Source organism: Bactrocera tryoni, chromosome 4 (genome assembly GCF_016617805.1).
Source record: "Bactrocera tryoni isolate S06 chromosome 4, CSIRO_BtryS06_freeze2, whole genome shotgun sequence".
Taxonomy (NCBI): domain Eukaryota; kingdom Metazoa; phylum Arthropoda; class Insecta; order Diptera; family Tephritidae; genus Bactrocera; species Bactrocera tryoni.
Window position 1 is genome coordinate 75348051 of NC_052502.1, and position 25018 is coordinate 75373068.

A 25018-nucleotide genomic window follows, 5' to 3' on the forward strand; every position below is an offset into this window, starting at 1 on the left:
CATTTTTTTAGCGCACACATAGCACATAGCTAACTGCATTCACACGTCTTGTCACCGGAACCGGTTATTATGCGTACCACATACCAGATGTATACATACATATGCATACATATATGCGTTCGCACAAGTTGTCGTCAACACTAATTGGTATGTATTATTACATTTGTTGCTGTTTTTTTTTTTGTTTATGTTTTTGTCTGTTTTGTGCTCTACCACTTCATTTCAAGCGCCAATTCATCATAATGCAAATGCTCCAATTGAAAATTAGCAGCAACGTTTAAAAATCCCAGCGACATGCAAATCCCAGCGTGACAAAAAGTGGCTGGGAAACAGCAGCATTGTGGCTACAACAAAAACATTATGGACCGACAGCAGTAACGGGCAGCGTTTCAGAGATGGCGCACAAAACGCCGCGTCGATGCCCTAAATTTCCGCATAAAAGATGTTGGACCTACAAATATGGTATGTGTGGCACTTGCCAATCCAAATTACTATGTAAGTATGTTTGTTAAATATAAATATGTAGTTACTTTGTACAAATACATTTAAGGGGCTTTATTCAAAAATTTCAAAATCTTAACTAAGCCACCGCGAGGCACTTAATTACAAATGCAAATTGTCTGTATCGCCCAATGGGGCGGCATAATAAACAAACACTCAAACAACTGACAGCTGGACTCTGTTGTGTGTATATTTCACTCAAAAAATGTCAATTGACAGCAGCAGCACAAACAATGCGAGCATAACCATCATTTATTTAAGCCGCCACAGTCAGTGGCAACACAAAGGTGACTTAGCTGAAGGTTATTTTGGAAAAAATAAGAAATAATAGAAATAAATGGTAAATTATTAAGAGAAACACCGAAAGTTATTTAGTATTGTCGTTTAGTATAAATTACAAGTATTCAATGTTTACCATAATAATTTAAAAGGCTTTAAAATTTTTGTATTGTAATTTTAACGCATCTAAACATTTTCTATTTAGACAAATAAAATTATAATGACAATAAAGTTTCGATTTTACATAGACCTCGTTTTGAGTGCAGCTACGCAACTTTTAGAAGATAGAAAATTTTCTATCATTAAATTAATAAAACAATTCGGGCTTTACGAGCATGCTGCTAGTATATATTATACGTATATATATATCAATATATAGTATATATGTACAGGGTTGGTCCGGAAAGTAATAGGACTGATTTTCTTCCGCCGCGACTGTACTTCGGAGCGTGCGCGCACCGACTGGATTCGGTAGAGTGCATTCCTAGCTAACGAACGAGCGCCTGATTAGTTGTCTCTGAGCACCTGGAGAGTCAGGACAAACATTTTCGCGCGACAAAAATGCAGTGAAACTCGCTAAATCTGCGACAGAGACTTTTTATATGATTAAGCAGGCTTACCCAGATGTTGCTTTAGCAAGAAGTAGTGTGTTTCGTTGGCAGCAGGTTGCTAATGAAGACCGTGCTGGGAGACCTGCGACTTTGACAAACATCGACAATGTGACTCGAGCACTTGAACATGCGCAAGGTTTGCACGAAGATGGTCCCAAAAGTGCTCACTGCCGAGCATAAATTGCGGCAAGTGGAAGTGTGTCAAGAAAATTTGAACATGTGTGAAATTGATCCCCAATTTTTGAATAACGAAATCACAGCTGACGAGTCATGGATCTTTGAGTATGATCTCGAGACAAAGAGGCAATCTTCCGATCATTTTAATACGACAGAGGAGATCCAGCATGCACCTCGGCTCTCAAGGCTATTCCGGAGAATGTCTTCCGTGACGCCTTCAATCCTTGGAAATAGCGTTGGCAGCGCTGCATCGACGCATAAGGAGACTATATTGAAAGTTTTTAAAAAATTCTAACGATTGGTTAAATGAATTTTTCAAATCGACTCAGTTGTATTACATTCCGGACAAACCTTCTATAGTCATATATGCGGCTGAAACCTTTGCTAAATACTTAACCGAGCTTCTTTTCGAATTTGTGCAGAACAAATCTACATAAACCGAACGGACCCGAAATTTTGTATAGCCAAGAACTGTCCACTCGGCAGTATTCCTTCAACTTTACTTCATGGATGTAAGTTAGACTTTATTAAGTCGTAGTCCAGCTAAGACTGAATGTACTTTTAATGAAGTGTTAAAATATTTGCATGTAATTTCATTGAACCTAACCATAATTTTGTATATACCTTGAAAGATATCAGTATGTTATGTTTCAAATGTGTGTAATCGCTTTTCTAGAATAAAATTAACTCAAAATCTTGCCCGCCTTTCGGTAAAACATCATTTGACTCGGCCAGTTATGTAGGAATCTTTGACAAATATTGCGACAAAAAGCCACTACAAGTTCAAATCGCAAAATACCAACACGCAGAGTTATTTAGGTAAATACTTAAATATTTATTTTATCCAAGCACTAACTTGAGTGAAACCTTCAACAAAAGAGCAAAAATAAATATCGCCAAAGATAAATGCATATATAATATTTTTATAACACTTTAGGATACACTGTTAGCTGAACATAAAATTACGAAAGAGCGAAAAAAGACACGCTAAAGAAAAAACAGTCACCGCTGCGTTTGTTGTTTAATAGTTTGCTGATTAAGTAATATGTATTGATTTTGGCGTATGCGTTCGTTTTTCGAGATGAATGCAAAATTCAAATTGATGAGCTAAATTAATGAAGAAATCGCATAAGTGTGGAAAAAAGAGGCGTCAACAACAGTATGTAATGAATATAGTTAGCCTGAAGGTATATAACGTAATTAACGCAACTATCTTTAAAGCATCACCAGCCATGTACATATGCATGTATTGCTATGTAAGGCTATATGTTTGCGTGTATATTGTCAGTCAAACATTTGATCAATCACTGCGCATATAACCGTTATACAAAGTCAAGCAATCATTTTATCCCGATTTTTTTTGTCATTACTTTTATTTTATTATTCTTTCTTGCCTGATCATCTTCACCAACACGCTGGACAACATCGGTCAATGTTCACTACTGACATAATAATTTGTTTTCAATATTTTTAGGTTATTTTATTTTATTAGCTGTATTTCTTTTAAATGGCCTCTAGCAAGAGCACAAATTGAAATGTGCAGTTATTCGAATTGCAATATGCGCAATGATTCGGCATGACGTAGCGCTTTTCGTAATTATTGGCGCATCATAGCGCATTCTATTAGGCCCTTTACATTGCATTTGTTGTTGTCAATTCAGTAAATATGCCACGGGCAGTTAATTAAATTCAATAGCATCGCGCAGTGGCAGATGGCGTGAGAAAAAAGCTATTGTCATGGACTTTTTGCTGTACTTTCTAGGTGTATACTACATATACAGCAGTCGATTTAGCCATGTCTGTATGTAGTCTCTTAGTTTTTGAGATATCTTTCTAAAATTTTGTACACGTCTTTTTCTCCCCAAGAACTGACAAAATCCAAAACCAAAACCAAGTTCTTATAAAGAAAACTTCCTCATTTGACAATACAGCTTAAAAAAATTTAATTATTTTCTAAGCGAGGGCTACAATCTCCGATTTTTTTCAGATCGGACCACTATAGCATATAGCTGTCATGCAAACTGACCGATCAAAATCAAGTCCTTGTGTGGAAAACTTGTTTGTTTGATAAATTTGCCATAAATTATTTTCCAAGCGAGCAGTACAAACTCCGAACAATTTTTTCAGATCGGAACATTGTCATGCAAACTTACCGTACAAAATTAGGATAACTACAATTTCTTTATACACTTTTTTGTACCTGTGAAGGGCATTACGGCTTCGGTGCAGCCGTAGTTAGCGTTTTTTCTTGTTTTGTTTATTTATCTTCCTAATTTTGCTAATGTACTTTTCCTATTTTTTTTTTATTAATTTATCGTTATTTTTATTTATTTTTTAGCATTTGTAAATTGTACTCACCACAATACAACGCATAATTATTTAAATTGCTAAATTGTTTTAACTTTTCTTAATATTTTTATCAGTATTTATGTATTTTTGCTGCACTATTCTATCTCAATCATTTATGGACACATTTATTGTTATCGTTTGACAGTTATTATCGCACTTCGATAACAATTTATTTGCTAAAACAAATAATTTAACGATACGCGTGGTATATAAGAAACCAATATTTATTTAAAAAATATTACGTCTAATTAATGAATAAACGAAACAACAGCGGAGTGCTATTACAAAATTGCATATACCGGCGCTCGAACGGAAGCAACTGACGCCTTAAGCCGTGATATATTCGCAAGTAGTTAAGCACAAAATACCAAATGCAAAAGTTATTATAACGCGCTTTTCAAATCGTAGCAGACTCAAACGCTAACGCGCGCAACAAACGACCAAACGCCGCCAAGTGTGAAAATATAATAAGCAAAGCCAGACCAACAAGTGGCTTTGAAGAAATGCAGATGTTGCTCGTGTGGCGGTGGAAAAGTTACCAGCAACAGCAGTAGCAGTGGTGGCAGCAGCGATAAAACAAGCAACAGACACCGTGAATAAAAAGCAAACAACCCATTCAAAGAAAATGAAATAAGTTAACAGCAGTGCTAAAATTACATTTCATAGCTTGCTGGTTACATGCCCTGCAAATATCATGAATGAATGAATCAGAGGCTAATGTACATACATACATACATACATACATACATATGTATGTATGATAGTGGCGTTATAGTACGCCAGCTTTAAAACCATAGTTGCGGCAACTGCCACCCATTTTGGTTGGATCTTGTTAGTGCCAACTTCCGAAAACACTTAGCGCTTCATCAATAATTATAGAAGCATAAGTAAAGGCAGTCATTAGCTTCGGCATAAAGCTGGTACTAGACGAAACATACATGCATATGTATTTACACATATACATACATATGTGTAATAATAAAATGCCAAGTTAGTTTTAATGCGTTCATTGCACGCAGGCACCGCATTGGGTGTCACAGTAAAATCACTATTATAAATTAGTATACAAGTGCACACATACAAAGCGCGTATGATCGTGTGTTGTGTGCACAAAAAATTTATGAAGAAATGGAAGAAATGTGTAACACAAGTCAAGAACTTGTACCATAACTGTTAAGTACGTAACACGTAGCGAACTAAAAGTATGGCGCATTTTTACACATATGAAATAATAGTGGAAAGGTCGTGAGAATTGAAGCTAATACAAATCAGCGCAAAAACAAGAAAAACAAAACGGTCTCAAGGGCTACAGGAAAGCCCACTACGCTTGGCGGCGATTTTCAGGTAAATGGTGATTTGTTTTAGTGACACATTCTCACATACACGTAAGAACATGCAGATACGAGAACTTATGCATATGCTTGGATTATTGGTGTAGCAAATATATTATATAATAATTTCTTTATTTGGCCCAAAACTGCTAAGTTTTGAGCATACACCTGCAACAAATCGTGACTACATACTTAATACATACATATGTAAAAGCTCTTCTTAACTCACACTTACTCATCGCTTGTTTGAGTGCCCAATCCAGTTATTTAGTAGTCGTTGTTTGCCATATAGATATCAAAAACAATTAACAAAATGTGCACTAAACCGATATAATTTAAAGGAAATAATTGACAGGAAATCCTGTATAATTTTATTCACTTGATATTCACAATATACTCTGAAAACAGCTGGCTCATCATTCACAATAGCTTATTTTGGCGCGCTTGTGGTGGCTTGCGTGCTTACTATTGCCACAGGCAAAACAAAGCTTTTGTAACGATATTTCTAAATTGATCACTATTTATCTTAGCATAGAAAAGCCAATATAGAAATGAAAGATAAATTTTCATACTCTTATAAAATATGTATTCGTGCTATAATATAATAATGTTGAAATCGATGTTTTTGATGCAAAATTTTTCGTGATTATTTTCGTAATACACGTTCTAACTTAATATTATCGAACGATGTTAAAAAATAAAAAAACGTGTACAGTTAAAAAACATAAAAATAATTTTAAAACTTTAATTCATTTGCAAAACACACCATTCTATGCACCTCTGATGTTATAATATTGATACTGACGGAGAATGTACAAATTATTCACAATTAATTCATTTTGACATTTTAGTATAACGTCATATTTTTCAATTGTGAATAAAACAGGCAGTGACGCATTAAAAGTATTTTAGTGCTTCTATTAGCCATCTCACCGTTTCCCTACAATCCTGGAATCAACTCTTCGAAGGCGGGATTTTTAAGTACTTATTTTTGTCAACAAATAATAAGGGCATATGTAATTGTTGTGAATTTATTATAAACAATTAAATAACTACTAAACGGTGATTAGCACTGTCTACGAATACTCACAAATAACAAGTAACCGGATTGCGGACAGTATCATTAACATTTTTCATTGCATCACTTTCACACGCTTTTGCTGACGCTGTTTAAGAATTTATGAGATATTTTGCTTATAATAAAGTGGACTTAAGATAACGTGTTAAGAAAATATAATAATTAAATAAAATGTGCGACGAAGTGGAAGAAATAGACGAGTTTATCGAGTTTGAATTGACTAAGGATTGCGACTCTGTAGAAGAGGAAACCTTTATATATGAAGAGGAAGACGGGGTGGAGGTGGAACAGCTGGAAGATGTATCAATCAAGCCGGAATCGATTATAATGGAGGTAATCGACGAGGACGACACTGAGCAGGGATACGAGATAGCCGATAGTCTAGTCGAGGTAGTACCAGATACATTGCCAACTAATGTCGAATTTATTAAAGAGGAAATTGTGCCGAAAACAGAAATAGAACATTCACCCACTAACTCACATAAAGGCCCAAAACGTTACCTGCTCTTTGACGAACTTGTTGCCAATATTGTCGATTATGATGTTGATGATACCCCTATTGTTGAATTCTCCTTGTCGAATACTGAATCGGATGAAAAGTTACCTGTCGAATGTGGTATATGCCCTGATGTGATGCATAAATCAAAGCTTTCTGCCCACCTTAAAACACATTTGGTTCCCGGTACGAACCGATATGCCTGTATTTATTGCGACAAATCATACAAGGATCACAGTTACTTGGCTGGTCACTCTCGGCGGCACATGGGAATTCGGCCGTATGTTTGCGAACCATGTAAATTATATTTCTCCACAAAACAAGATCTACGGGTACACAATCAACGACGGCATCAGGAAAAAGAACATATATGTGAAATTTGTGGAAAAACGTTTTCACAAAATACAATGTTAAAGCGGCATCGTGAGTCTACGCATGAAAAAATGAGACGCTTCCAATGTGAGCATTGTCCCAAAGCGTACTATAAGAATTTCTCACTACAGGAACATGTACGGAATGTACATATGGGTAATAGACGTATGCTCGTTTGTCCTTTTTGTGGCATGCAGTGTCGAGATGCGCATAAAATGGCGCGACATCGTAAGCTATTGCATCTTAACCAAAGTCATTTTCATTGTGATATTTGCCAAGAGGAATTCACGGATATAAGTTATTTCGATGCACATAAACGTTCGATACAGTGTCGCAATAACACGCAAAGAAAATTGGAAGAAGAGCAATTGCTGCAACAACATGAAGAGGAGGAAGAATTATTACTTCAACCACCTCCCGAAAATGAGGATCAACCTGAAGAAATGGAAGATCAAAAACAATACCATTTTGTAACACACCAAACGGATCAAATTCAATTGCAACCACATGCAGATGATCTATGTTTTGAAATTACGGTAATGAATAGCGATAATTAGAAAAAAAACAAACCAGCGATGTATTACATACATATTTAACACAATAAGAGCTTTCAACACTCCATAACTTGAGTATGCTATAATAAATTTATACGAAAGTAAAATGAGTTTGAAGAAATGATATGCTGACCATGTTTCTTTAGTTAATAAAGAATACATAATTTATCCAATAACAAATAAAGCTAAACCAACCAAGTAAAGTCTTGACATAAAACCCAATTGTTTCCGAGGATACTGCCGAGTTGGCAGTTCTAGTTTGTTTGTTAGTTACATAAAAGTGGCATCTTTTTCTGCAGTGTTATTTTTCAATTATTTAATATTTATAATTGTTTTTTTTTTTCTTTTGTATTCACTTATAAATAGTAACACACAAATCACTAAACACACTAAATAAAGTCGACGTATTCACTATCTGTTTCTTCGAGAGCTTCCAACGATGCTATGGCTTCTTCGGCGTGCTCATCATTTTGGTGCTTTAAAAATGAATCATTGTCCTTAAATTCAGTATTACAACATGTATACCTATATTTTGTATCCTCGTTATCGGATAATTCCTGAGATAGGTTTGTAACAGCAATGTTACTAGATGCAGCACCGCCTCCTACAATGGCATGTTTGCTTTTTTCGTGCCATATCAATGTAGGTTTCTGATTGAATCTCATTTTGCATATTTTACATGTATACCGTAAAGCATTTTCATGCAATTTCATATGCATTCGCAAAGTTGTAGGTCTTGAAAACTTTGCTTGGCATTGATCACATGTGTAATTACGTTCTTTTGTATGTACTACACTGTGATTTCGCACGTGGAATGGTTCATAGAATCTTCTATCACAATGATCACATTTATATTTTGGTTCACCAACATGTCGTTTTTCGTGGTTACTTAACGCTCCCTTCGTTGTATAGCTTTTGCCACAAAAGGTACATACAAAAGGCTTTTCGCCGGTGTGCCATCTAATGTGTGTATTTAACTCGGTGCGTGAAAAAAACTTTTTAGGACACTTTGTGCAACTAAAAGGTCTATTATTCGAATGTCGCTCTTCATGCTTGCGTAAAATGTTCACTTTATTAAAAGTTGTGTCACAAAATCTACATTTAAGCGGCCGCTCTTTTTCATCAATGTTCTTCCAGAATTTTTGGACCGGTCGGAAATATGCATCGCTCGAAGCGGAATTTGGCTCAATTGTTTCCTACAAGTGGTTTAAATGTTTGTTTATTATGTTCACATGTTTAAGTCAATATTAAAAATATGTCTTACAGTGTGTTCTGCATCATTAGTGACTTGTTTGTCCACTTCTGTATTGACAATTGATATTTCCGTAGATACATTTGCATTCCCCACATAGCCAGATTCATTTCTTTTAGTAAATGCGTTTTCCAGAGATTGGCTATTCTCATTTATTTCACCACTGGTAGTGTTTTCTATGATCTCTTTGATACCATCGCAATGTTGATGCTGTTGTAGCGTGTCTTCGTTGATGTCATTGCAATCGTTGTCATCAGCATATTCACAATCCTCCAAAGCTTTTAAAACCTCAATATCATCAAATTCGAGGGTTTCATTTGTGAAATCCTTATTATCAATATTATCAAAGTGATCATCAAAGATGTGATTCAGAAAACTATCATAAGCAGTAAATTCTTTATTACAATACTTGCATTCCAGCGTCACACGGTAGTTGTTATTAGTAACATACACTTGACCGCAGTGATATTTCTGTTGTGCCACAGCAGTCATCTCATTTATATGTTGTTCGGAATTCTTATTAATATTTATTAACTTTATGTTTGCAAAGTTAGCAACAATTTTAATGCCAATATCTTGTGTTTAGTATTTTATATGCCAAGCATTCTTGTTCTTTTGGCGAAGAGTGTTCACAATGGATGTTTCCAATTCAAATAACAACACGATAATATAGTGCTTATATGGAAGCGGTGTCTCTCTACAAAGTAGCTTTCTTCTATTCGCCATTTCTCAGCTCGCTCTGCTCTCTTATCAAAAAAGAGAGCGATAACAATTCGTACAAGAGAGTATGCGGATACGTTTACGTAATACTTGGTGAATCGAAGACAGCCAATACAATGGGAGATTGTAGTGTTGCCTTGAACAATAATCCACTCCCAATTTCGTAAAGATATTAAAAAAACATTTGCAACTTGTTTTACATTACGTAGGGTCAATAACCTCTTTATTTATATTTGATAGGATCTGTTACCTTTCTGTTTACTTTTTGTCAACTCGACTTGTCCACAACCTACCACAAACCTTTTTTTACAATAAGAGGTCAATGACCCATTTGCGAAGTTTTGTTCGACCATTGAACCTTTGTTTACATATTATAAGATCAATGAACCACCTCTTTACGTTTAGCCAAGTCAACAACCTTTGTTTTCATTTAGTTAAGACAACAACCCGTGCATACCTTTTATTATCATTAACTCTCAACGACCCTTTTATTTGCATTTTGTCGAGGTCATTGACCCTTTTGTTTATATTTTGTGGGGTCAATGAACTTTTTGTTTACATTTGGCCAAATCAACAACCTTTCTTTGTATATAGCCGAGACAACAACCCTTGATTACAATTGGGGGTCATTAACCCTTTTGTTTACGTTTTATGAGGTCATTAACCCCTTTGCTTACATTTTGTGGGGTCAACGAATTTTTTGTTCACATTTAGCCAAGTCGACAACCTTTGTTTCCATTTAGCCAAGATAACAACCTGTGTTTACATTTAGGGTCATTGGCCCTTTTGTTTACATTTTATGGGATTAAAGGACTTTGTTTACATTTTATGAGGTCAATGACCCTTTTGTTTACATTTAGCCAAGTTTAAAACCTTCGTTTTCATTTGAGGTTAATGAACCTTTTGTTCAGATTTTATGGGGCTACTTACCCCTTTGTTTATATTTGATGAGGTTAATCATCCCCCAGGACAACAACTATTGCTACATTTGAAGACAATTACTGACCCATTTGCTTACATTTTATTGGAGCAATAACGCTATTGTTCAGTTTAGTTTCTATGACAGATAAATGTTATAGTCGTCCGATGTCGGCGATTCCGTGTAGAACTTCGTGAAAAGAAAGCGACGTGTACAAAATTCAACTCCAACGTTTACTTCTGAGTGTTACAAACATCTGGTAAACTTAATATATATTTCAGCAGAAAGTAATAAGAAAGACGTGTTCTAAAATCTTATTAAATTTTGTTAGTTTTTTATTTAATAAAGGTTTTACGAACTGCCTATGTATTTTATACCTTTATTGTTTGGTTTTAAGTGTGTCAAATTTTTAATATAATGTACTATTAAATAGAATAGAAAAGTTATATACAATTCAACTGTTAACATTAAATTCAGTAGAGATTTTTCCTTCCGAATCCTCTCGCAATACATTATGCTTGTTTTTTATATGCCACAATAGTGTAGGTCGCTGGTTAAAACGCATATGACAAATGATGCATTCATATTCTAGCGCATTGTCATGCAGTTTCATATGCGTTTGTAGAGTTTTCTTCCGTGTAAACTTGGCCTGACACTTTTCACAGGAAAAGTTACGCTCCTGGGTATGCACCACGGCGTGTTGCCTTAACTGGTATGCATTGTTAAACCTTTTTTCACATTGATCACATTTATGGGGGCGCTCGTCTACGTGTTGTTTTTCATGCTTATTTAAAGTACCAGTAGTTATAAAACATTTGCCACAATAAGTACATACATATGGCTTTTCTCCGTTGTGTCGTCTAGTATGAATTTTTAATTCTGTACTCGTGTAAAAGGCTTTGTTGCACTTTAGGCAGGTGAAAGGCTTAATATTACTGTGGCGCTGTTCATGACCACGCAAGTTATATATTCCAGCAACAGCGAATCCACATATTTTGCATTTATATTTTCTTTCCGCGTCATTCTTTAATTGCTTTGTTGGGAAAACTCGTACTGGTCGAACACTGAGTATTGAAACCTTAGTAAGCTGCTCTTTTTCCTGCAAAATGTTTATATATTAATATAGAAATTGATAATTTATATGTTATCTCACAACTATATCATCCTCCATATCCGCTATGTCATTTTCCAATGGTTCTAGTATTTCGGTTATTAAATCCTCGTCACCTACGTATGCCAGTTCATTTGAGGTTTCGGATTCAATTGTAATACGTTCGTTCCCTTCTGTTGGAAGCAAAACTCGCTCACTTAACTTTTCCTTTGGAGTGGTACATTTCTTTCGTTCATTTTTGGACTTTTCAGTTGCCGCCCAATCGTCAAAGTGTTTTTCAAATATATGATCCAGAAAAGTAGAATAAACTCCAAATTCTTCGCTACAGCATTTGCACTCAAGTATCATACAGTATGTGTTCGTAATGAATACCTCACCGCAATAAAATTTTTGCACAGTAGTGGTAGACATATTTGTTGATTAAAAAGTAGTTGTCTTTAAAAATCTTGGCAAATTATTTCCTTTCGAAGAAAATGTGTTTAGTTGATAAAGTTATGAGCAATTTTATGTGGATTTGTTTTGTTTCGACAAACGTCGATTTTCTTTTCAAGTGAAAGTGTAATCGATAAATTGACCGTTTTAAACGCATACGCATGAACGATTAATAAACGTCGATACTAGTGTCGCCGGTATTTTATTTCACTATTCAACGCAATCTGTTAACTTTAGTATTTTGAAATCTCGATTTGAATGTATTACAAAGTAGGCTCCGAAAAGGAAACCATGGTAACCATAAATTTTTGTTGTTGTTAATACAAAATAGCGGTAGTTTCCTTTCGCCAAGTAACCAGCATTTATTTCCGCATCCTTTAATATTTTTCAGTATTTTATTGGTGAAAAATTATAAAAAGTGATATCAATTTTAGGTTTTGTTCAAATAAACAAAGAAAAGTTAATGTAGATCATTGTTCGATATATTTGAGCAGAGTAGAATGAAAAAGTTCTCGCCATGTTTGATATATTGCTATTGTGTTGTAAAACCAATTACTTGCATACATAACCTAAAAACAGCAGTTACAACTCCATCAACATCCACCCATAGCAGTGAGAAAATATAAGAATTAGCACCACCCCCAGGTAAAAAAAGAATATATTTTTTATATTACCTTTATTAGATTTAGTATTTCTATTATTATTATTGGTATAATGACATATGTATATATTGTGTAATTATAGAGCAATAAATTGGGACTTAGATTCAGTTATATTTTGTTAATGCTAATGCCGAAACTAATATAACCAGAACGTACACATATTCATGTTGCAGGAAAGTCAACCGTTATAAAGTACGGACAAAATATTAAAAGTAAAAACACAAATAAGGTTTATTTAATAAATGATTTCACTTAACAAATAACTATTTAAAATTAAAGATTTGCTTAATTAAGACAATTGTTGCTTACTACATAAAAAAAACAATAATGGCAACGCGCTTATATACAATTCTAGCGCATTTAGCCAGAGAAAGTAAAAATATGCATGAATTGCTTTAAATTTTTGCTAAGGTTTACTTTTTTTGGTACTATGAAGCATTCTGATAATTTTTCTGCCGATAAAACGAAAACTGCAAATATTGTAGTTAAAATTATAATCATATAAAATGTATGGCAGTTTAATTATTTGACCTTGACTTGCATTGTAATTTGGCAATTGATGGCCATAACGTGGAATCACAGTGTGTTTTAATATTAATATGTAATTTATTTATATGTATGTGTACGTAAGTACATAGTAAAGTTTATTGCAGCGGCTTTCACAATTACTGACTGAATATATAACAGCTTTCGTTTTAAACGGCTTATTGGTCTCAAATAAATTTCGAATACATAATTTAAAACGAAAATATAAGTATATATAATAAAGAAGGGTATAATCGTCAATAATGTAAATTATACATTATACATTGCATTTAGTCCAAAAATTTATAGTTTAAAAATTTAAAGCAGAAGCACTGATTTTAATTTGGTACACGATAAAATTATAGTGACATAAAGTAAAAACATGTCAAGACAAGAATTATTTTACCGCATATCCAAAGCACGGCATATACTTAAAACATAGTTAGTTTTACCATATAGCGGAGACAATTTTATTTAAATAATATAATAACATTTAAAATATTAATTCCAGCTTTTAGCTATTTTTTCTTAATTATTACAATTTACTTACAAAATGCTTATCGAATTTTAATCTTCCATAATTTAATTATACAAATATCCCAATCGTTCTGTGTATCATGTTGTTTGTTTGAATATATGTATGTATAATTATTGTGTACAGGACACATGTTATAAGTGTGTAAACAGTACAAAATCTATTGTTAAAACATTAAAATCTAAAAGCTCTTTTTGTTTGTATTTCCTTGGTTGCTTACGTTCAAGAGTATTGCTACTTGAAAACATTTGTCGTTAATATGTATATAATATGTATGTATAATATATACTATATTGTGTATTAGTTGAAATTGTCCTTCGAGTTGATTACAAAATGTCACCATACACATCTTAAACATCGAGAATGCTTTCAAAATTTGTCGTTTTCTTTTGTATTTGTAATATTTATTTTAAATGTAAATCGCAAGTATTTTTTCTACTTTAATTATACATACTATTAATGTTTTACACAAGTATTATTATTTTATGTAACTTGCATATTTATAATTTACTTTTCTGGCTTCAGTATTATCGCATATTTTATGTCTGCAACAGAATTAGCACAATTGTGCATTCAATTCAATAATTAATAGCTAATCACTAGTGGTGTGGTTATTATAAAAGAAACTTTATTATTTATTGAGTACTTTAAGACTTTAAAAGCTTAAAATACCTTTTAAATTCTATAAAATATCAAAAACGCCAATTTAAGTTTCCTGTGTTCCCGCAATATATTTAGTAAGAGTACACAAATATATTAATATTTTAGCGCTTTACGCGTAGTCGAAATCATCAAGAAGGAGTTAAACAAAAATAACTTGAAAAATTCCTATCATTACTTTTGCTAGTTTTCAAAAAACAACTGATATACTACTTTAAGCAATCATACCTGCACTTCTGCATCTAACTTTCTTCTTTGTGTGCTTAAGACATCGAGCTGCATGGCAGACGTGGTGAACCCATCTGCGTTAGCACACGGTCCAACCACTGTAGTGGTCCATTCAAATGCAATTCAATCCAACACGGTGTCGATGTAACTGTTTGCCGGCGATATTCAGCACCCCAACCCTTTACAAACGACATACGTATGGTGCACATGCGTGTTAATTGATATACGGCCTCAAAACCTTGTGAAACAGATTGCGAAAGCAATGCAGCAAATTCTTGATTATTAAAGATTTTCAAATTACAACCGGGTGGTATTTTACAGACAGTGGCTGGATGCCACCCGTAGCGTTGATTGCAATTCGGACTCTGTACAAATATTGATGAATCACTGAGGCATTCGGCGAATACTTCGCCACCGATATAATAGAGACGTACACCTTTGCCAATGTGACGACGTGTCTGTTCAACTACCTCATTGCGATTTACATTGGAAAGTAAGCCGAGACAGAAACGCTCCGAATTGGACGGATCAGTGAAACCATCAACTGTAATGGATGGTTGTGAAGCATGAAAGGTTTCACCGACACGTGTATTTAGTTCATAGTACGAAATTGAGCACCAAAAAGCGGGCTCATGATACATTACGGGACTAGCATCAACTGGCGGTGTCAATCTGGACATATTCATATTGTCATTTGGATCGATCGGGTCCCCATCTTCGCTCATGTAGCCAGGCGGCGGGGTACCTGTATTAGGAATGCTGCTACCAACGCTTAATACACTTGACTGTGAGTCCATGTTGCAAGCGCCTGATCCTACAAGTGAGCCATTCATCTGCTGCTGCTGCTGTTGTGCGGCACTCATACCTAAACCAACAAGACTCCCGGGCGAATGCTGCTGCTGTTGATGATGATGGCTTGATAGCTCCATGTACTGTGGTGGACTCAGCGAAGCACTGCGTATTGTTGTGGCATTGTATTCCGTATTATTGGGTATTTGATGGGTATGATTATCCAATGGATAATCGGTAATGGAATCTGGCGGTGTCGGCAATGATTTTGGCACCAAAATTGATAACTCAATCTTTTTGTAGTGATATGGGTTAATACAAATTTCGTCTTTACGCAAATGAAATGCGTATTCGCAATGATCCAAAGCTTTTAGTTCATTTTGTGATTGTAAATCCGGCCAGCGCCATACACGGCAATATATTACATGTGGTTGACCTTTGCGCAAATTTTCGCCAGAAGCACCTGGCTTGCTACGCGGTACTGTGACGCAGCGTGTATTGCAATTCTGCGTGGATATGGCACGTTCTAACTCCTCAAGCTGTATATTCTTTTTAACCTTTTTAACAAGATTTTTTACTGCTTTTTCCGACCACTTTCCCTCAACCGTGTCTTCGTTGCCCTTCTTGAGTGCTAACAAACGTTTAACTACTTGTGGGGTGAATGGCAACATCGCACGTGGCAAAAAAGAGTGCGCTGGTCGACAAGTAGTCAACAAATGATCCAATTACAGTTGATCGCAAATTAAACGCAAGCACAAAGCTTCAGTTTTAAAGCTTCAAAATATTAAATATATGCTGTGCTGAAACTTTATTTAAGAGTGTCTCGAAGGTGAAATATAATACATATATTGCCGCCTGCAGTTGAACTTTGCGGCAACTGAAAATTACAAGGACAACAAAAGCAGCACTCCTGGAAAGAGAAATTCGTAACTATTCATATAATATTCCATATATTTATATTAAAAAAATGTTCGACCTTAGTCACAGTAATAAACTAAGTTTATTTACCTTTGTTCACTAGCTTTACCAATCCTTGATTAATCCTTTCTTTAGCTGATTATATTGAATTTCTAGTTATTACAATTAGTCCGACAGTAATTTCCAATATTACTTCTAATAATAATGCATTTAAAATAGCATAAATTTTTTTAATTTTTTTTTTTTTTAATTTGCCGATTTGATTTTACGTTGGACTTATGTATGAAATATGTATTTACGAGATTTGCTTACTGGCTGAGTATACTATTTTGCACGATTTCTTTATTTGCTGTCTCCTTTTCGTCTGTCTGCTGACCTTTCACACTTTTTTGTGCTTTCCGTTCTGCAACAGAGTCGCCGCTGTCTGATGGATACTTTTCTTGCCTCTTCCTTTAGTCGGCTAGATATGTTTTTTTGTTTCCTTTGGAGACGTTTAATGCACCGCCTCACACTATCGTTATTGACGTTGTTGTGTTGTTATTGACGTCGTACCGTTGCCTCAATGTCTTATTCATGCATTCACTAAAGTTCTCACTCCAAGTATTTGATCGGTTTTGGATATCTTTCTTCCCTTTTTGACCGTGTCTGTTTTACACAAGTGCTCTTATGTGTCGTTTTTTCAGTTAAGCACTTACTTTTCACTGTACTCTTCCTCTTCCTCCGTGCACTTCCTTCCACTTCACTTAATCTATCGTTTTTGCCTTTGACCAGACGACCCAGACAACTAATGATAGCAATTTGCTGACGGCTTTCACAATCCTTTTATATTATCTTAAAACACAATTTAATGTGTACAATTCACTTAGGACATAAGTTTTAACTTTTCAATGCAATCTTTTGCAAATATAAAACCTCAAAAAAGTGTAAAATTATCGGAAATGAAAATGAAAATAAACTCGCCTCCGCACAAAGCAAAATTTACAATCGTCTCATTCATTTCATCGTCATTTGGCAAAAGTGTTACCAGAAAGAAGTTTTGCAACTTTTTGACATACATATATTCCCCTATTGCTTAAAAAAGTGCTAATTTAAACAAAATGCAATAGAATGGGGTCAGCTAAATAAAACTTAGGTAAATAAAAATTTTTAAATACGATTTTATGTTAATAAATAAACATGAACATACATTTACAAGTTATAAATATATTTTTATGCGGGAATCGTCGTGCCCATTTGAAAAGCGGATATGAGTTTTTGTGGCATTAACAACACTGTGTGCAAATTTTCCCCCAATCAGCTGGTGTATTGTTTACTACTACATTAATTCGGAGAAAAGTTTAGCTAAATTGATTATAGAATTTGTAGAATGAACTGCTCTAGACAGATAAAACTACTATAAGTAGAATAATCCGCTTAATTGTAGGCCATTGTTATCTGTATATTTGTATCCCCACAGGAAACTTCTTACACTTATTTCTATTGGTCATTCCATCTGTAATTGTGTCAAAGAATTACAATACCAAGATATTTTAATTTATTTACTTTTTATTTTATTTAATAATGGTTATCAATGGAGTAGTATTTACAGTTTGATTCGCTTTTGCAGCACACGCTCATTTTAAGCGATTTTTGTCATATTAAAAATACGATTATATAAGTATTAATAATTTCTATTACTATTCTATTATTTCTAAGAGTTTTCAATGAATCTCAATTTTGTGTTACAACGAAGTTAAATCAAAAACAAGTTTATATTTAGAGCTTTAAGTAAATTAAAACATCATGGGGGTTAATTTGGTTGAAAAAGCTGACACTTTAAATTTCGACTGATAATGACTTTACCACAAGTCACTGATGTTACTTTTGTTTTAAGGCGGTAAGGCTTAGTAAATGAAATGTGTAATAAATATCGGTTGAACAATATCGCTTTTATAAATTTAATTGGACTAATAATCGGAAATTTCTTCAGAGATAAATAGTTAATTATAGAACTTTTGAAATTGAAATTTTGAAAAATTTAATTACAATACATTAAATGTCTGTATGTTGTAACATATTTTATTTGATTATTTTCAAATTCATCTTGTCTTTTGTATTATATTTTTCTAAACTCATTAGTACTTGAAAACTGAATTATAAAAAAATTATTAATATTCTAAATATTTTTCGCTTAAATTCACTATTAACTTACAATAAATTTATATCTAATAATTTCAAAACTGCACGTGATTTAATGAATTTTAAATTTCAAAATAATAACAATCTCCGAAGTGCTTACTACTCGCAGCAGTATTCACTAAGGCATGAACAAGAGATATACTTAAAATTATTATTTTTTAACTCAAAGTATAGTTCAAATTGTTAACAAATTAAATGAATTACAATTTTTACACACTTTTGGTGATAATACAATACACAATGATTGAGTACATAATGGAGTTTTACAATAACATTTGGGCAGTCACTGATTTATTTATTTAGTAAAAAATTCCCTAAATCTGCAATATTTCGGGCAAAGCTATTTTATGAAATTGTAAATAACTTCAAGGCCTTGTCAAGGCTTCATAGTACATATATGTATATGTGTGTATATATATGCATACGAGTATAAATGTGCTCATTAAAGTTTCAACAATCATCAGTTCTGTTACACTTCTATTTTCATAATGGTTATGTGATGGCTTATATGGAAGAATACTGTTTGTTATAACTAAAACGTAGGGGAATACAATGTGTGCGCATTTTTAGAAATCTGTGCGAAAAATGAGTAGTACGAATAAGCATGCATGAAACATTAAAAATAAATCAGTTACATATTTTTCTATTTTCTTTGGATAAAGAAGCGTTTACGCAAAGTAGTATATATGATAGCATGTATGTATTTAGTAAGCTTAAATATTTGAGTATTTTTTTCCAAATACGTATGTATGTATTATGAAGCCTAAATTTGGTGCTAAAATTTTTAGCTGATTTCCATAATATGTTAATGGTTTTCAGTTCCTATTGTTTTACTGTTAACGTTATTAACCACTTCAATTAAACAACTTAAAGGGTTTTATATAATTTAAATTAACTACAAAATAATTGCAGTACAAACGGTTCGAAGTTAGACTAGATTTGTTTAGGAAAGACGGTAGTTTGTAATATTTGTACAGACATTGTTAAAGCATGCCTTAAAGTCTGTGGTCACCTGATAATGATCGATAAATTAGGAGAACAAAATTATGTGCTTAAAATTATTGATTAATTTCTTAGCAATACAACTAACTTTTTTAACGCTTTTGCGCCGTACTTTACTTTTTAAAACTAATTTTTTATAAGTCTGTGAATATTTATGTCTAAAATACCGCTGTACTTATTTATAACTGTCGTATCGTACAGTTTACTTAAATATTTAAATAAGAATTGGATATCAATGCCTTAACACGTACGGTTTTACTAGCAATGCTTATGCCGCATGTGATAGTTTAGCCCACTGGGGTGCGAATAGCTGCGAGAACAAATTTTGCATACATAACGCTTTAGGCTGACGCCACTAGTACCGCCAACGCCACCACCAACACCATAAGTGCCGAGTGTCTGTCCACCGCCACCACTACCAGCGCCATTCTCATAGCCATTTTCTTCCTCGACATCATCTTCATCATCGTCCTCGTCTTGCTCAGCAGCTCTACTTGAGACATTCTCATTATCATCATCATCCTCATCCATTGGTGTGCCTTGTGGCATATTATCATCATCATCGTCGTCGTCATCCATTTCGCCATCTTCATCTTCACCCTCACCTTCGGAATCTGTTACCATCTGTGCAAATTCATTACCTTGCTGTTGTCCAGGTATTACTGTTTCGAATATTTCCAATGGGTTTACGTTGTTACTTGTAGCTGCACGTCCTACTTTCGCGCTTGCGGTATTTGCCGCATCCTGCTGCGCTTCAGGCAAATTAACGCAGCCCGGACAAGCATAGGGTTTTCGCAAGTATATAGCGCTGGTGAATATCTCTTTGCAATAATCACAACGGTATTTACGATGCATCTTCAAATGATTCGATAAATGATGTCGCAACCGGAAGAGCTTGTTACAATAGTCGCAACGGAAGGGTCGTTCCTCTTTATGATTGGCCATATGAAGATCACGCTCCTTACTACTGCTTAACACTTGGCCGCAAACCATACATGGAAACGCAGTGGCGCTTTCGTGTGTCATAATATGTGCAATGAAATGATTCTCGGTACCATACGAAGCGCTACAAACGGTACATTTGAATTGCTTCTCCTTTTGATGTGTATTCATATGATAGCGTATGGCTTGTTTTGATTTAAAACCTTTCTTGCAAATGGGACACTTAAACGGTGTCTCATTCGAATGTTTTATCATATGATTTCGATATAATGAGTAATATTGGAAGGTCTTATTGCACAATGCACAATAGGCAGTGCCGCGTATTTGCCGACGCTTAGCCTTCATTTCACCACCACCACTAACATCGGTGCCGCCCCCCAGTATGCTGGCATCCAATGAGTCGGTTGGTGCAATAAATAGTTGATTATCGTAATCTTCTTCGTCATCATTCTCAAAGGCGCCGGTTGTGTCAAAGTCGTCTTTGCCCGCAGTAAAATCAGCTGTAGTATCGTAGGCACTAGAATTACCATTTGCACTGTTTTTCAATTTAACATCGGGCGTTGAAGATTTCAAAGAGTATTTATTTGCATATGATTGGAAACTGGCTGGATCGGCACGCCATTGTGTTGCCGATTCTTTATTTTTTCTAAATGCAGTTTCATCTTCATTTGTATCGTGTTCGGCATCATTGTATTTATTCTTTTTATTTGAATCTGCTTGTTTATTGAGCTCACCTTGCTTAGGGCCTGACCCAGCAGATACTGCTTGACGTTGGGGTGGATTGTGAATACCTGAATGCCGGTAGGCTGTCGAGTGATCTTGTCCATTTAAACTGTAGTCCTCGGACTCAGTGTGCACATTTACGTCCAAGTAGTTTCCGCAATCAAAATACTAATTTAAAATAGTGGAGTATGATAATTATTAAGTAATATTCGAATATAAATCCTATAACCACACATTTAAATATACATACATATTTCCAATATATATTAAAATATAACAAGGACTAACTAAAACAAATTACACACAGGTATTTAAAACTGATCGGTCAGTTTTTATAGCAGCTTATTGGGGAGAAGGGGATTGATACTTCAAAAAGTGAGATACTAGTTCACATATTCTTGTATACAGAAAGTTTGGCATCACATTTTCAATAATTATTTAAATTAATAACTGCCGCCCTATTAATAAAAAGTTATGTGGTATGGCGTCTGCAACGCATCTGCATTGTTAAAAATTAAAGGCTGACAATACCAAAAACATACTTAAAGAAGTCGAAACCGGTTCATTTCAACCCCTTACGGCTGTAACTACGCATCCTCGATCTATTACCGATTTTTATATGTACACTTTTTAAAGGCCACAGCTATAACGTATATGCTACACATATATGTGTGGTGACAGACACGGGTATCAGAATGCATAAAAGGATGAAAAATATACATGCATGTAGAAATACATATACGAATAAGGCCAGCTGTAAGTGGCCTGTTCTATTTTAAAGAAAAAAAATCGATACGTGTAAACGCGTTTGTAATAAAGAATCGTTAAGTAGCAATATTATAAATGGAATTGTGTACCTATACAATATGCCATGGGAAACAGCTTAAATACCTTCAATAATATTTCAGGGCGTTTTTTGGTATACATGAACTGTACGATATTTTTTAAAATAATTAATAAATGTATGTGTACGTATTTTTACAAATCTGCCAGACTAACAAATAATCCCCATTAAATTTATATTGAGTATAAATTGTTTGCTTACATCTTGATCCTGTTCATAGAAATTAGACTGCTGATTTCCTTCGTATTCACCATCATCTGTTTCATCGCCGTCGTCGACAAAACCACTCAAATGTTTAATTTTTATGTGGCATATAAATTCGCCAATGTCACGTGTACTTTTGTTACAATAGGTGCAGATAAATGTCCACTGCCGTGCATTATTGGATACAAAGACTTCACCGCACCTCGATTTGGGTAGTGCAACTTTTCTGTTGCAAATTATCTCACTGCTGGGGTTTAGACCGCTGCCATTGTCAGTTGCACTGTTTTTAGTTGAAACATTAGGTTGCGCTTGGTTTTGTTGTAGCTGGCGCATCGATATGTTTGTGTCCCGTCCCACTTCTAAGTGTTTTTTACCTGCCTCTATTAAATTACTCACATCCGTCGACGACGCAACTTTTCCATGGCTGTGATCACCAACACCATCCTCAACTGCTACATTACTTTCAATGCCAATCTCCTCCTGCTGCTCTTCATCCAGCTTCTCTGTTTTGATTGCAACTTTCGACATATTTGACACCAAAGCAGACAATAGAATTTACACTATATTATTTTATTTACTACTTTTACATTGTTTCGGGTGAAGAGCACTTTTTGCAAACCCTTTCGCAGACGGCAATGTATAAAACTTTTCACTAGAATTCGTAAATTGTTTTTATTATTTTGTCAAATGCGTGTGAAAAGTGTGTGAAAAAGGGAGAAAGAGAGCGCGTGTTGAACTGGGTGGAAAGAGTAAGAGAACGGGTGCGCGCTTGAAGAAAATTGGCATATAGCGTTGCCGGTGTAACCAATTACATTTTTAATATAAAAAAATTATTGCTAATGCAAGTTTAAAGTTTTTATTGAACACTTACTAAAATCACATAAAACAATGATAGCTATTAAACATTGAATTTCATAATTAGAATATGCAAGAGCATAAAATCTCCACTATTACTAGTGAGTTTCAAAAATTTTAAAGTTCCCTGCTAATACCATTATATACAAAAATTCAAAATGTCAGTTAACTTTAGTTACGTCATATCTCCATCATGTTAACAGAGTCATGTTTGCTCTCTGTTAAATGAACTATTATAATAGTGATACATATTAAAATTTAGGTCAGTAGAGATTCGTATTGAACGGTACATTAAATCTAAATCATTAAATCTAAATTACAATTTTATTCCCAGAAACAAGTTACATTTATTACAGTTCACACTAACATTTAAAATGAATATTTCTGCGCGTCTAGGAAAAATAGTTCAATGATAATACAAGCTTTAACAAAAAGGTAGGCAAATGAAAAAAATATATGTGATGGCAGAATCGCCTAAAACTATGTAAGTCAAAAAGCTTCTTTAAGAATCCCAACGTCTCTCTCTTCGAATAAATTAAAATATCACAACTTGTATTCATATTACAAATTTAGTTTTTTTGTACAATATTTTAATGTCACAAACGTCAATTCTTATAATGCGTACAAATTTCAAAATATTTAGTAGACTGCAAAGCCGCCTTCGTCAGTATTGCCGATGATATTTGTTTAATGTGGCCAATACAATATCATCTGGCGATTTAGTATCGAAATGAAAACGATGTATTTTATGTTTTACTTTAAAAACGTGACTTATTTCCGGAAATGGATGTGTTCGTTTATATTTTAGACAGATAATGCGTCCACACGATGATGGTGTAGCCAATTTTTTGTGAGCTGTAGAGATGTCTCTGCTTGGCTGGAAGTAATTGTTAATGACAGGCAATAGAATAGGCTTCTCTTTACGATCACACTCTATAAATGGTATATGAAAGTCTTCGGCGGGTGGAGATACCGTTTTTTTATTTTGCACAATAATTCCTGTAACAGTGCTTAAAGCGGCAGTTAGGTCTATGGCATGGTTTGATTGTTCTACATTTTTCTCGGTTCTTGAGTCATTCACTTGAAGGTTGTTGACGCCATTACTAATTTCTCCAATACCATCAATAATTTTCTCATCATTTTTTGGCGTCTGTGAAATTATCAAAGATGATAATTTGACATTACACACTGTGGTATTAGTTGTTTGTGATAATTTCAATGGTGGAATAACGAAGTTACCAGCTTTCGAATTACCCATTTGTAACTTAGGTAACACGAATCCATTAGGCGATGCAACTTCACCACTAGAACCCTGCTTCTCTTTCAATTGTCCCAAGATGAATTGGTTTAGCAGTGATGTCGCTGCCGCATCCTTTCCAGAAGCAGGTATCTTGTTTTCTTGCCCAAAACCCGTATCCATTTAAAAATATACGTGTAAATTATACTTTTAGAATATAAACATAAATATGTATATGTACAATTTGTTGACAATTTTGCAAATGCATATAATGGAAGACAACAAAAATAATGACAGCTGATGCTTATGACTATGGCGACATCTACAGACTATTTAAACTCTGCAACTTTGTCGGAGTTTACACACATAAACTTTTTTTGTTCATTTATCATATATTTAATCAAAAAGTTTCGCTTTTTTCAATAAATAAATTTCAAATTAAATATTTGACTTCATATTTTTAATTTAAGGTATTTAACATAAATGAACGGAATATAAAGAACTGTTTTTAATTACTTTTTCTTTATTAAATTA

General features: G+C 34.2%; 6 protein-coding genes across 10 annotated transcripts; 1 reads left to right on the forward strand and 5 right to left on the reverse strand.

Annotated features, from left to right (window-relative positions):
- Positions 1-6148: 6148 nt before the first annotated feature.
- On the forward strand, positions 6149-7965 carry LOC120774211 (zinc finger protein 572). The gene has a single exon (XM_040103662.1). It carries the CDS (start codon positions 6498-6500, stop codon positions 7749-7751), a length of 1254 nt encoding a protein of 417 aa, XP_039959596.1. The 5' UTR covers positions 6149-6497; the 3' UTR covers positions 7752-7965.
- A 6-nt stretch (positions 7966-7971) lies between these two features.
- On the reverse strand, positions 7972-9613 carry LOC120774210 (zinc finger protein OZF-like). 2 transcript variants are annotated; one of them, XM_040103661.1, is made up of 3 exons: positions 9410-9496; positions 9013-9327; positions 7973-8944 (listed from the first exon to the last, which is right to left on the reverse strand). In XM_040103661.1, exons 1-3 carry the CDS (start codon positions 9413-9415, stop codon positions 8138-8140), a joined length of 1128 nt encoding a protein of 375 aa, XP_039959595.1. In that variant the 5' UTR covers positions 9416-9496; the 3' UTR covers positions 7973-8137. The 2 variants fall into 2 exon arrangements, with proteins under 2 accessions (XP_039959594.1, XP_039959595.1); XM_040103660.1 differs by having other exon boundaries at positions 7972-8944; positions 9013-9613.
- A 1379-nt stretch (positions 9614-10992) lies between these two features.
- LOC120774212 (zinc finger protein 585B-like) lies at positions 10993-12277 on the reverse strand. 2 transcript variants are annotated; one of them, XM_040103665.1, is made up of 2 exons: positions 11796-12277; positions 10993-11738 (listed from the first exon to the last, which is right to left on the reverse strand). In XM_040103665.1, exons 1-2 carry the CDS (start codon positions 12159-12161, stop codon positions 11094-11096), a joined length of 1011 nt encoding a protein of 336 aa, XP_039959599.1. In that variant the 5' UTR covers positions 12162-12277; the 3' UTR covers positions 10993-11093. The 2 variants fall into 2 exon arrangements, with proteins under 2 accessions (XP_039959599.1, XP_039959598.1); XM_040103664.1 differs by having other exon boundaries at positions 11793-12277.
- A 658-nt stretch (positions 12278-12935) lies between these two features.
- Positions 12936-17471, reverse strand: LOC120774902 (mothers against decapentaplegic homolog 3). Of its 2 annotated transcripts, XM_040104771.1 has the most exons (3): positions 16590-17471; positions 14793-16491; positions 12936-14449 (listed from the first exon to the last, which is right to left on the reverse strand). In XM_040104771.1, the coding sequence occupies exon 2, from the start codon at positions 16250-16252 to the stop codon at positions 14828-14830; it is 1425 nt and encodes a 474-aa protein (XP_039960705.1). In that variant the 5' UTR covers positions 16253-16491; positions 16590-17471; the 3' UTR covers positions 12936-14449; positions 14793-14827. The 2 variants fall into 2 exon arrangements, with proteins under 2 accessions (XP_039960705.1, XP_039960704.1); XM_040104770.1 differs by having other exon boundaries at positions 12936-16491.
- Positions 17472-18024: 553 nt separating this feature from the next.
- Positions 18025-23081, reverse strand: LOC120774898 (zinc finger protein 62 homolog). Its single transcript, XM_040104766.1, has 2 exons — positions 22390-23081; positions 18025-21512 (listed from the first exon to the last, which is right to left on the reverse strand). The coding sequence occupies exons 1-2, from the start codon at positions 22918-22920 to the stop codon at positions 19938-19940; spliced, it is 2106 nt and encodes a 701-aa protein (XP_039960700.1). The 5' UTR covers positions 22921-23081; the 3' UTR covers positions 18025-19937.
- Positions 23082-23797: 716 nt separating this feature from the next.
- On the reverse strand, positions 23798-24801 carry LOC120774913. Of its 2 annotated transcripts, XM_040104786.1 has the most exons (2): positions 24487-24624; positions 23798-24397 (listed from the first exon to the last, which is right to left on the reverse strand). In XM_040104786.1, the coding sequence occupies exons 1-2, from the start codon at positions 24529-24531 to the stop codon at positions 23912-23914; spliced, it is 531 nt and encodes a 176-aa protein (XP_039960720.1). In that variant the 5' UTR covers positions 24532-24624; the 3' UTR covers positions 23798-23911. The 2 variants fall into 2 exon arrangements, with proteins under 2 accessions (XP_039960720.1, XP_039960719.1); XM_040104785.1 differs by having other exon boundaries at positions 23798-24801.
- Between the last annotated feature and the right edge of the window lie 217 nt (positions 24802-25018).